Source organism: Oratosquilla oratoria, chromosome 14 (genome assembly GCF_046742065.1).
Source record: "Oratosquilla oratoria isolate Oo_2021 chromosome 14, ASM4674206v1, whole genome shotgun sequence".
Taxonomy (NCBI): Eukaryota; Metazoa; Arthropoda; class Malacostraca; order Stomatopoda; family Squillidae; genus Oratosquilla; species Oratosquilla oratoria.
In genome coordinates, this window is record NC_134790.1 from 11,052,641 (window position 1) to 11,066,251 (window position 13,611).

Sequence of the window (13,611 nt, forward strand, 5' to 3'; positions counted from 1 at the left end):
CCAATGATCCGTCCACTGTTGCAAAACAGCTTGAAACAAGTATTGAGTTATATTTCTGATGCCTTCCCACAAGCCTTCCCAAAGTCCCGATTGCCCCATGGTTTCTGTCGAACGCATCGTCCAAGAATGCTTTTGGCAGGAAGACGTGGCCAGGGGCAATCCACTCATTTGGCTCCAGCACTGGTTCATTCACTTGAGAAGGTGCCCACTCACAAGCTAGATTTGGCAGTACTGTACTCTGTTTCAGCAAGAGCACCTGAAGAGGCATGTGCACAGGTAATAGTGTTATTCTGTTTAGATAAGGGTGCTGAGGTGGTTTGGGCATATAAGAATGAATGAGGAAAGATTAGAAAAAAGAATGTGTTTATATGATTATGAACAGTTTTCAAATTCCAGTATTTACACACAGGTGTTTATGGAAGCAAGGCGTAGCTTGCCAAGCATTATTTATGTTCCATACATTGATCAGTGGTGGGGTTCCACAAGTGATACCCTGAGGGCCACATTCATCTCTCTTCTAATGGAAGTAGACCCATCATCTCCTCTCTTGCTCCTAGCAACATCAGAAGTTCCATATGAAGACTTAGATTTTGAGGTAAGGTTAAAAAGCTTTTTTGTAGGTGCACTTCCTAAATGGAGGGAGATTAGGTGGTGAGGAGCCTGTGCCAGGAGGTGCATAGCTGCTGCCAAAGCTGTCACCTTTGCCTTATGGGTTTGGAGTGTTGGGATCCGGTAACAGTCATTGCTGGGGAATCGGGAGAGGAGTGCAGAATTGAAACCCACAACTGAGTGAATGTGAGACCAGCATGCTTCTGATTATGTTATGTAGTAGGGGGATTGTCAGATGAAATGGTTGGGGTAAACTAGCTCAGGCTGTTGGAACCTGCTGTCAAAAAGCTGTGCCTTGCTGCATTGCTTTTGACCCAATCAGTGACAAGTGAGAACAGGGTGACTCTTCATCTGTAGTGCTGAGGTGGGAGGGATGGTGGAGTGGGTTTTCTGTATGTGTGTGCTTTGATTAAACCATCATCCATGTAAGGGAAAAAGGACCTTTGGCACATTAATTATGTATAGATATATCCTAAAGACATACCAAGGGCCTTGTGTGAAAAAAGGGTGGCTGAATCAAAGAAGTATACTCCCATTCCACACCTATCCTACACCCATTGAGTGCCTCTCCCATGTTAGCACTGCTGGGGGTTAAAGGCAATGTAGTAAGACGTGGTGGCTCCACAGTAGGGCCCAATAGTTGGAGCTCATTTACCCCCACCACTTCAATATATGGTGATATCTCCTCCTAACCAAACGGAAATTGATGAACAGAAAAGAAGAACCAGTTTCTTGTCCAGTTAGAACCACTCCATTTACTTCTGTCTTTTGCACTCTTCCATGCACAACTTGTATGTTTTGCCCAGTTTTGTCCTGGTAATTTACTTCTTTGCATCTTTTTTCTCCAGGTGCAGCATATCTTTAGTGTTTATCAAGGAGAAGTTTACACCTTGTCAAATCCAGCATCGGAAGAAAGGCGAGAGTTTTTCAAACCTCTCTTTTACACAGAGATGGTCAGAAAACCCAAGGTAAAACACCATTCTGGAATTTAGAAAGAAATTATTACTTATCAAAAATTTTTGTTTTTGACATTGAAGAGATCTATGTAATTTGTATGATAGGGGATGGGTGAAATGCTTAATTTAGAGGACTTGTTGAATAGAAATTCTTCTCCAAAGGTTGTCAGTACTCAGACCCCTCTCTCACAATCTTCTAGAAATACCACATACCCGATATAATGAAGTATGTCATCCAAACCTTATTTTGTTTTCTCCCACATTAGCCTCCATCTTCAAGAAGGGTACTTGAAGAGCTGCCAGTTGCACCACCACCAGAGCCAAGACAATTAACTGAAAAGGAAATTCAAAAAGTGGAAGAAGTTGAAGAAGCAACATTGCGGGAGCTAAGAATTTTCCTTAGAGAAATATGTTCAAAACTTGCAAGAAACCGTATGTAAGTAGGGCAACAGCAGAGATGGGAACTTGTTAGCATAGCTTTTATGGAGTCCTGTCTCTGAATGAGTAGGTCTTTTGGTGTGGGCATGATGTGCTTTTGATTCAGCCATCCTCTTGTAATAGGGTGGTCTAGTCAGATCCTCATCCTCCAATGGGGAAAAATTAAGTGACCCTTGATCCACAAGGAGTTGAGATATAAGAATTGAAAACAAATCTGAGATGGGTGGGTGCGGGGTGGTTGCATGACTTGGCCAGCAACTTTTATTATAAGCCTTTTGATGTACAGATGCTCCTCAACTTACGTTTTAGTTATGTTCCGAACGGCCGAACATATGTTGAAAATGAATGTAAATTGTTACTGTACTATACGTCAGTAAATTCTATTACCGTATATAATAAAACACCCCAAAATCATTAATTATACACATAACATTGTAAAATAATAACATTAATTTCAAATAAATTAAATTCAAGCAACATAAATTGAGATGGTGGAGGATGAGGGGGAGGAGGAGGATGAGGCAAGGCACGTTCAGTCTGTCGTTTGTGCCATGTAAACAATGGACGCAGCGTCTTGCATAAGTATTGTTTGAACTACGGAGAGCGCGCTAAACTAAAAAAATTCACTCAATATATATATATATTTTTTTTCAGTGAGTTCAAACGTAAAATCGATAAAAACGTAAAACGAATGAACGTAAGTAGAGGAGTGTCTGTATAGATAGATAGGCCTAGTTGAAACATACTCATTCCGCATACAAATAATAAATTTTGTCCAAAATGTTTGAGGAAATCGTGGAACATAAATTTATATGATACACATTTCTAAATCTATGGTATGTTCCCATTCGTGCAGGTTCTTCTTGTTCACCAAACCAGTAGATGTAGAAGAAGTGCCTGATTACTTAGATATTATAAAAGAGCCAATGGACCTAGAGACGATGATGACCAAGATAGATCACCATCAGTACCATTGTGCACAAGACTTCCTAAGTGATGTGGATCTTATTTGTGCTAATGCCCTTGAGTACAATCCAGATCGAACTAATGAAGGTAAGCTGTGTGTTGTATCTAGTTATTTTTGTTTTGTTTTTATTTATTTATTTTTTCAATTATGAGGTGTGTTGCTTACCCTGTCAGGAAAATTTAGAAAATATCCCATGCCAATTTTTTCAAACAATAATTTCTTGATCTCTACTTTAATAAGGGGAGGAACTAATGCAACCTCAGGACCAGGCACAGATGACATTTTCTGTAAATGTTAATTTGCAGCACAGATTCCATACATCTGCAGTACACTCGAGACTCCCAGTGCCAACTCTGTCATATGCCTTTTCCAAGTCTATGAAAGCCCTTACCATTTGCCAAATACTTTTCACATACCTGCTTTTCTATGCACCCTCGTCTTCTTCTAAACCTCCAATGCTCTTCCCCAATCACCGTTACCCTTCTGATCCTCTCAATTGACATTGACCCATACACCTAACCAACCACACTGAGGAGACTGATCTCTATAAAATTACGTTCATACTTCTCTTCTTTCATGTTATAGTGGAACTATACAAGCTTAGAGTGAACTCTTTAAATGAAAAGGAGAAGGAGTACAAGAGGAAGCTGAAGGAGGAGTGGGAGGGAGTGAAGGATAGAGTAGAGCTAGGTGTGGAGGAGGAATGGGGATGGTTCAAGGAGGGAGTCACAAAGTGTGCAAAGATGGTGTGTGGAACAAGAAGGACAGGAGGAAATAGAAGAAAGGGTAGTGAATGGTGGGATGAGGAAACAAAGAAGGTTGTAGAAGAGAAGAAGCAAGCTTTCACAGATTGGTTACAAAATAGGATGAGGGAGTCATATGAGAGGTACAAAGAAAAGAAAAGTAACGGAAAAGGTAAAGGAGGCAAAGAGGAGAGCAGATGTGAAATGGGGTAAGAGTATGACAAAATTTTGAAAGTAATAAAAGATGTTTTGGAAAGAAATTAAGAGAGGAAGAGGAGGCGAATCAAGTAGAGAAGAAAAGGTAAAAGGTGCAGATGGAGAGATGATAATGGAAGAGAAGGCAGTAAGGGGAAGATTGGCAGAATGTTTTAGGGAATTGCTAAATGTGAAGGAGGATAGGGAGGGAAAGATAGTTGCAGTGGGAAATGCTAAGAAAATGACCATGATGAGTGAGGAAAATGGAGAAGAGATAAGGAAGGATGAGGTGAAGGCAGTTGTTAAGATGATGAAAGCTGGTAAGGCACCTGGTCTGGATAGATGCATACATACATGCATACATATACCAAGGCTTTTTCCCCCTTCCAAGGGAGGTAGCCAAAAAGGGAAAGGCACAAAAACACTCCCACCCATTTCATCCCCAAACACACTCCACACCCCTCCCACCCTCCCTCTCATCTGAGCACCTCCTGGATGACGGGTCATCCCTGCACCCTGCCCACCGCCCTGGGTCAGAAGCAGTGTCGCAAGACACAGCAAGGCCGCTTCATTTAATCGGCGACCCCCCCCCCCTCTCCGTCCCCCCTTGCATATAAGGAGAGGACGGGGAGAAATCCCTTAGGTTGCGTCAAAATTTACTCACACATACTACCCCACCTCCCCGCCCATTCCTCCTCATGCAATCACAACATCATCCATATACAACCATTCTCCACTCACCTCTGTCTTCCGTCCTCTCCCTTCCTTCCTCAACAGACATTCCCCTCTTCCCTAAAGCCCCCTTCACCCCATCCATCCACCTCATCCTAGGACGTCCCCTCATGTTCACTCCCTCCACATCTGCCTTCCATACCTCTTTTACTAGTCTTTCTTCACTCATTCTTTCCATGTGTCCAAACCATCCTAATATTCTTTCATCAACCCTATCTCCCAAATCCTTTTTCACCCCTGTTCTCCTCCTCACCTCCTCATTTCTCACTCTCTCCAGCCTAGTAACCCCCACCATACTTCTCAGACACCTCATCTCAAACACATTCAAACTCCGTCTCTCCTGATCTCCCACGCTCCATGCCCCCGCCCCACACAGCGCTGCCGGCACAACCACTCCTTCACACAGTCTCCTCCCCGCATCCACTCCCAAATGTCCACCCCTCACCACACTCTTCAATCCACCAAGGCACCCACCCGCCTCTCCCAATCCACACTCCACCTCCACCCCCACTCCACCCCCTCCCGCCACACCTGCACCCAAGCATCCAAAACCATCCACCTCCTCCAGCCGCTCCCCCCCAACGCTCACCTCCAGTCCACCGCCACCCCCACCCCCTGTACATCTCATCACCCCACCCCCACCCACACCCATCTCCAGCTCCCCCATCACACACTGGTCTGGATAGATGCCATGCAGAATGTCTAAAAAAAGCAGGTACAGTGATGGTGGACTGGCTGGTTAAGTTATTTAATGTTTGCTGGAGAGGGTAGAATGCCGGAGGACTGGAGGAGTGCTTGTATAGTTCCACTTTAACAAGGGAAAAGGGGACAAGTGTGAATGTAGTAGTTTCAGAGGGATTAGCTTGTTAAGTGTAGTTGGGAAGGCTTATGGGAGGATCTTGATTGAGAAGATTAGGAGAGGAACAGAGGGAGTAATTGGTGAGAAACAGTGTGGATTTAGGACGGGTAGAGGTTGTGTAGATCAGATCTTTGTGGTAAGACAAATATGTGAGAAAGCTATAGGAAAGGGGAAGGATGTTTTTTTTTTTGGCCTTTATGGACCTGGAAAAGGTTTACGACAGGGTAGACAGAAAGGCACTGTGGGAGGTTGTGCAGATATATGGGATAGGAGGAAAGCTTCTAGGAGCTGTCAAGAGTTTTTATGAGAGTAGTAGAGCTTGTGTCAGGATTAGAAATGGAGAGAGTGAGTGGTTCGAGGTAAAGGTGGGACTTCGTCAAGGATGCGTTATGTCGCCCTGGCTGTTCAACTTATACATGGATGGGGTAATGCGAGAGGTAAATGCAAGGGTAGTGGGTCAGGGATTGGAGATGGTTAAAGGAAATGGAGAAAAGTGGGAGGTGAGCCAGCTGTTGTTTGCGGACGACACTACGCTTGTGGCAGGATCGGAGGAGGGATTGAGGAAGTTGGTGACAGAGTTTGGGGGAGTATGTGATAGAAGAAAGCTGAAGATAAATGTGGGTAAAAGTAAGGTGATGAGATGTCCAAGGGGTGAAAGTGGCAGTAGACTGGAAGTGAGCATTAAGGGAGAGTGACTGGAGGAAGTGGATAGTTTTAGATACTTGGGTGCAAATGTGGCAGATAAAGGTGGAGTGAAGGTGGAGGTAGAATGTAGATTGAGAGAAGCGAGTAAATGCCTTGGTGGATTGAAGAGTGTAATGAGGAATAAACATTTGGGAATGGATGCTAAGAGGAGACTATATGAAGGATTGATTGTGCCAACAGCTCTGTATGGGGCAGAAACATGGAACATAAGAGAGGAAGAGAGAAGGAGTTTGAATGTGTTTGAGGTTAGGTGTCTGAGAAGTATGATGGGGGTTACTAGTCTAGATAGAGTGAGAAATGAGGAGGTGAGGAGGAGAACGGGGGTGGAAAGGGGGTTGGGAGATAGGGTTGATGAAAGAGTATTAGGATGGTTTGTACACATGGAAAGAATGAGTGAAGAAAGACTAGTAAAAGAGGTATGGAAGACAGATGTGGAGGGAGTGAACATGAAGGGACATCCTAGGATGAGGTGGATGGATGGGGTGAAGGGGGCTTTGGGGAAGAGGGGAATGTCTGTTGATATACTTCCTTCCAACAGATAAATTAAAGAATCTCACCAGCCTCCAATAGAATGATTCCACCCTGCGACATTCCCCATACCAGCCATCCAACCCAGTGTTTTTTTTTTTTTTTTTTTTTTCCTCCCTCCTCTTCTCCTCCTAGCCAGCATTCTTTCAAAACATCTTTTCATTGTGTATCCCAAGTTCTCAGTCAGACACCCAGGTCATTCCATATTAATGATTATTAACAGATAAGATGATTCGCCATCGAGCATGTACTCTTCGTGACACTGCGTACGCATACATCAAAGCTGAAATGGACTCTGACTTTGAGGACAAATGTCGTGATATTAGAAATGCTCGTAATCAAAGGCGACAGAAGTTCCCCAAGAGTATGCCAGAGTTTATTTATAAAGCTTCTAAAGACCAAGTAAGTAATTTATTTATTTTCATATTGTGAGTAAAATCTGATAATTCATATAGATATGGAAGGGAGTGGGTGGGGGATTGGGGGTTAGGGAGTGGTTACCATATTTTACGGTTTGCAAGACACTGCATCTTGGAAGACGCACCCTAATATTTGAAAGAAATTTCTAAGAAAAAAAAAAAAAATCTCATACAAGAACACATTCACCATATACCCGACCACTGAACACAAAAACATAAGCAAGGAGTCTGCAAGATACTATTGTCTCAGCACTCATTACAAATTTGCTGGAGCACTCACCACAAATTGACAACTATGTAAATAAAAATACCATAGGTAAATATGTACACACAGTGAAGCAGTCCATCTCTTCTTCTTGTTTTAGTGGTGGGCGACGACACGTATTGTTTGCATTACGAAATCACTTGTCCGATTTTGTTTGTATGGCGATGATACTAGTTGGTGATTAGTAAATATACTATACATTTTTCATTGTCCAAGGGTGGTTTTATTTTCATAAAAATAAACTAAATTTTTGATAGAAATATAAAACTTGAAAGAAATTTATTCATCCTCAAATCCCGAGAACTCGTCATCACTGGATTTGTGTAAAAGTTCTGAACTCTCATCTGGAGAGTTATCACTACTGTCAGTCTTGTACAATAAATGATCCTCACTACCATCCATGGCATTACTTATACCACACTTTTTGAAAGACTTTACAACATCTTCAGTATTAATAGCATTCCAATATTTCAACTCCCATTCACACACTTGAACTATTGATGGGTGTTTCATAATTCCACATGGTGTCATTTCATGTCTTCCTTCTGCCATCCATTTAGACCATTCTTCACGCATGTTATTCTTGAATGGTTTGTTGATGTTCACATCTAGTGGCTGCAGCTGGGAAGTAAGGCCGCCAGGAATTACAGCTAATGTTGTGTTCTTTCTTCTTGCTAGTTCTTTAGTGTTGTCTGTCCTGTGTGAACTGAACTGATCCCAAACTAGCAAATTTTTTTTTCATAGCAGGCCACCTGGCCATTTGGACCACACTTTTTCCATCCACACTTTAATTCCCGCTTCATCCATCCAGCCTTTGTGCTGTGCAATAACATGAATTCCAACTGGCGATTTCTCCTTGGGCAATGTTTTTCTTTTGAAAATCAACAATGGTGGTAGTTTGGTGCCATCAGCACAAGAAGCTAAAACTGCAGTGTAGTGAGTCTTTTCATGACCTGTGGTTTTAACCACTTCCATATGGTGATGCCTACATAGGCGTCATGAGGAGCAAGTGGGTACGCGATGATGCCCACGTCGGCGTGTTGATTATTGTAGTCTTACTTGCATGACCCTCATTCTCGGGTGAAAGAGAACGAGCGATTGATCACTGACTTCATTTTTTATAATTCGATTATTATGACGCAACATCGCACGTCTGGCGGCTAATGCTGCCAGACTTGCGATGTGCCCTGGAGTGAAGAGGTTAATAGTCACTATTTTGGTACCTTTCACATCTATGCTTTTATTAGAAGATACATCAAATGTTAAAGGAACTTCATCCATATTCCCAATCTGGTTAAGTTCAAACGAGTTCTGCTTTCTAGCATTAACCCCTTCCATATGGTGCAGCCTACGTAGGTGGCATGAGGAGCAAGTGGATACGCGAGGCTGCCATATCGGCGTCTTGATTATATTTATTGTAGTTTCCCTTGCATAATGACATACTCTCTAAGCTGTCTTCATCACATTTTCTATGGTTATCAAAATTCATGGGTGAAAGAGAGAACGATCGATATAAGCGGTGACTATTTTTTATGATGCGAGTATTATTACGAAACATCGTACGTCTGGCAGCTAATGTTGCCCGCGAGATTTTGGCCCGTAGTGAAGTGGTTAACCTCTTCACTACGGGGCACATCACATGTCTGGCAGCATTAGCTGCCAGGCGTGCGATGTTGCGTCATAATAATCGCATTGTAAAAAATAAAGTCACTGCTCAATTGCTCATTCTCTTTCACCCGTGAATTTTGATGACCATAGAAAATATGATGAAGCCAGTTTAGAGAGAATGAGGGTCATGCAGGTACGACTACAATAAATATAATGAAGATGCTGACGTCGGCATCATCCCGTACCCACTTGCTCCTCATGACGCTTCGTAGGCATCACCATATGGAAGTGGTAAATGATAAATCGATGGAAAGTCATTATTTTCTGTTCATATTCTTCTGGCATTTTTTGAGATATTTTAGTTCTTGTTTGTAGGCTTAACCCATTTCGCTTCATGAAGCAAAAACACCAAGAAGCAGTACCTTTGAAGTCTTCTGTGATTATCATTTTTGTACTAACTGCAACCCCCAAGTTTCTGTGTTCCATTAACCATGTACACAAGTCTTTTTCTAACTGTGGCCATTTTTCTGGTACTTGACATAAATTATGCTTTGTCTTGTTTCCAACTTCATTCAACTCTTCTTGTTTCCTCCACTGCCGAATCATTTTTTCGGCAGGCGGTGGTCCAAAGTGTCTTTCTGCTGCTCTGTTACCATGTTCTTTGGCATATTGTACAACTTGTAGCTTGTATACGATAGTATAACTAAACTGTTTCGATGAACTAGCCATGGGTGATAATTTCCAGGACAAAAAAGCTTGTGACACGTGTAATAGCCTGGTGGTAACTGATAAAGGCAACTGGCATGTCCGTGTGTTCTTGTGTATGTGTGTGTGTGTGTGTTGCTATGAGACGAGGGAGTGGCCCGTTTTCTCCACATGCTGAGTAGGCGCCAGGAAGGATTATGGTATTGGAAATACTTGTAACAACTAAGTACTGAGTTTACATACATATACCAAGGCTCTTTCCCCCTTACAAGGGAGGTAGCCAAAAAGGGAAAGTCATAAAATCATTCCCACCCATTCCATCCCTGAATACACTCCACACCCCTCCACCTTCCCTCTCATCTTAGCACCTCCTGGATGATGGGTCATCCCTGCACCTTGTCCACTGCCCTGGGTCAGAAGCAGTGTCACAAGACACAGTACATCCACAGCAAGGCCGCTTCATTAAATCGGCGACCCCCCTCTCCGTCCCCCCATGCATAAAGGAGAAGACAGGGAGAAATCCCTTCGGGCTGCGACAAAATTTGTTCACACATTCTACCTCACCTCCCATCCCCCTGCCCATTCCACCTCATGCATCACAACATCATCCATATACAACCATTCTCCATTCACCCCTGTCTTCTGTCCTCTCCCATCCTTCCTCAACAGACATTCCCCTCTTCCCCAAAGCCCCCTTCACCCCATCCATCCACCTCATCCTAGGACGTCCCTTCATGTTCACTTCCTCCACATCTGTCTTCCATACCTCTTTTACTAGTCTTTCTTCACTCATTCTATCCATATGTCCAAACCATCCTAAAACTCTTTCATCAACCCTATCTCCCAACCCCCTTTCCACCCCCGTTCTCCTCCTCACCTCCTCATTTCTCACTCTATCTAGCCTAGTAACCCCCATCATACTTCTCAGACACCTCATCTCAAACACATTCAAACTCCTTTTCTCTTCCTCTCTTATGTTCCATGTTTCTGCCCCATACAGTGCTGTTGGCACAATCACTCCTTCATATAGTCTCCTCTTAGCATCCATTACCAAATGTCTGTTCCTCATTACACTTCAATCCACCAAGTCATTTACTCGCTTCTCTCAATCTACATTCTACCTCCACCTTCACTCCACCTTTATCTGCCACATTTCCACCCAAGTATCTAAAACTATCCACTTCCTCCAGTTGCTCTCCCTTAATGCTCACTTCCAGACTACTGCCACTTTCACCCCTTGTACATCTCATCACCTTACTTTTACCCACATTTATCTTCAGCTTTCTTCTATCACACACTCTCCCAAACTCTGCCACCAATTTCCTCAATCCCTCCTCCGATCCTGCCACAAGCGCAGTGTCGTCCGCAGACAACAGCTGGCTCACCTCCCACTTTTCTCCATTTTCTTTAACCATCTCCAATCCCTGACCCACTACCCTAGCATTTACCTCTCGCACTACCCCATCCATGTATAAGTTGAACAGCCAGGTGCGACATAACTCATTCTTGACAAAGTCCCACCTTTACCTTGAACTACTCACTCTCCATTTCTAATCCTGACACAAGCTCTACTACTCTCATAAAAACTCTTGACAGCTCCTAGAAGCTTTCCTCCTATCCCGTACATCGGCAACACCTCCCACAATGCCTTTCTGTCTACCCTGTCATAAACCTTTTCCAGATCCATAAAGGCCCAAAAAACATCCTTCCCTTTCCTATAGCTTTCTCACATATCTGTCTTACCACAAAGATCTGATCTACACAACCTCTACCTGTCCTAAATCCACACTGTTCCTCACCAATTACTGCCTCTGTTCCTCTCCTAATCCTCTCAATCAAGATCCTCCCATAAGCCTTCCCAACTACACTTAACAAGCTAATCCCTCTGAAACTACTACATTCACACTTGTTTACATCATATAAAAGGCTGAATGAAATAGTACTTAAGCTAACATCATAGTGTAGACTCAACATACAAATCCAGGTCGCTATTGGTCAGGTGTCCAAACTCACTTGAGCCTGGGTGTTGCCTTACAATACAACATTCGTCTTGGAAGACGCACCATTATTTTTCAAGGTATTTTTTAGGAAAAAAAGTGCATCTTGTAAGCTGTAAAATCGGTATGTGTGAATGATAGTTTGATGCAGTCCAAAGGTATTTTTCCCCACCTTCAATGTCTCTGCATTGGGGAACAGAGAGTGCGGGTTGCTGATTAAATGAAGCACCCTTGCAGCGGATGTGCTGTGTCTTGCTGCATTGCTTCTGGCCCAGGGTGATGGGTGAGATGCAGGGATGACCCATAATCCATGAGGAGCCAAGATGAGAGGGAGGGAGTGAAGGAGGGGTGGTAGGGATGAGAGTGGAATGGGTGTGAGTAGTATGCCTTTTGACTGGCTACCTCCCTGGTAAGGGGAAAAGAGCCAGGCTTGCTATATGTACGATTATAAATAGATGTCAGATCAGATTTCTCCCCGTCTTCTCCTTTTCTGCATGGGGGGGTTGCTTATTTTATGAAGCGGCCTTGCTATAGATGTGCTGTGTCTTGTGACACTGCCTCTGACACAGGGCAGTGGACAAGATGCAGGGATGACCCGTCATCCAGGAGGTGCCAAGATAAGAGGGAGGGTAGAGGTTGGAGGGGGAGTGGAGTGTATTAAGGATGGAATGTGTGGGAATGGTTTTTTTTTCCTACCTCCCTTGTTAGGGGGGGGGGGAAGCCTTTGGTATATGAAGATAAATTTAAACTTCAGGATATTGTGATTCATAATTTGAACCTGTTTGCTTGCATGAGTCTCATTTTTTATGCACACATGTCCATCAGCTCCCACAGCTTTCCATATAATAGATAAATAAATATGAGTTCAAATTTAGATATAGATTTAGTTGGAACTGTACATGAATTTGAGTCTAGGTATGTTAGAAAATAGGAGACAGGACCTAATGACCATTGCTCCTTTCCTGTATACTACAATTGTACCAATACACATCAAGGAACTGACAGTGAAACAGACACACATAATAGCAAATGGTCCCTTCTCCTGATGAGGGGGTTGAAGTTGAAGCACACACCAACTACATCCTTGTGAGAACCCATTCCTTGCCCTTCCCATTTCAGCACCTCATGGATAAGTTAAGAAACAAGATATACTTAGATGAATAGCATGCACAGGCTTTGGCCACCAGAAAAAGTTTAATCACAGTATACAAACAACTCATAAGAACCACACTCTCATGTCTCCATAGCATGGTTGCCAACAAAGATACCCTTCAAACAGCACAATACCAGTAGCGTTAATGCTCTGAAACCATTCCTGTAGAACATTATATTCGGGTGATTGTGTGGAAGTCATCATCCAGCCTTGAAGTTGTGGCAGCACAGAAATGGGTGGACCACAGACTCAAACTGCCTCAAATATAGTTCACTTTACAAAAGACACAGAACACCTTATCCTACACAACCCCATTCATGTCCTATCCAGACAACACATATCTTCCTCAAATTTGTCAATCTACATACCAAGGGGTTCTTCCCCCTTATAAAGGAGGTATACAAGTCAAAGGAAGACATCCACTCTCATCCACCACCTTTGTTTCTCTCACATCTTGGCTCCATGTGGATGAAGGGTCATCTCTCTCCTGTCCACGACCTGGGTCAGAAGGAATGTAGTAATACTGGACATCTCATCCACAGGAGGGCTGCTAAGAAGGGGGGGGGGATAAAACTAAATAAATAAATAACTGGACCAATCTGGTAGCCATTTCTGGTTGCCCAGAAGCAGTGGGACTCCTATAAGAGATGGTCAATCAGTCTGTTGCCTCAGGTATCAGTTACATCTACTGGGCAGACCTATAAGTCACTCAGGAAGGAAATGTTATGTTGT

At 43.2% G+C, this 13,611-nt stretch overlaps 1 protein-coding gene across 4 annotated transcripts in view; it reads left to right on the plus strand.

Annotated features, from left to right (window-relative positions):
• The window catches only part of LOC143032723 (ATPase family AAA domain-containing protein 2-like), a 111,776-nt gene that overhangs the window by 68,122 nt on the left and 30,043 nt on the right, over positions 1-13,611 (plus strand). For all 4 annotated transcript variants that reach the window (XM_076197652.1, XM_076197655.1, XM_076197653.1 and 1 more), the window contains 6 exons: positions 1-276; positions 410-595; positions 1,458-1,577; positions 1,832-2,001; positions 2,860-3,056; positions 6,956-7,134. The exon at positions 1-276 is cut by the window's left edge and continues 87 nt beyond it. In XM_076197652.1, coding sequence (XP_076053767.1) covers positions 1-276; positions 410-595; positions 1,458-1,577; positions 1,832-2,001; positions 2,860-3,056; positions 6,956-7,134 — 1,128 coding nt within the window. The remainder of the gene's footprint in view (positions 277-409; positions 596-1,457; positions 1,578-1,831; positions 2,002-2,859; positions 3,057-6,955; positions 7,135-13,611) is intronic.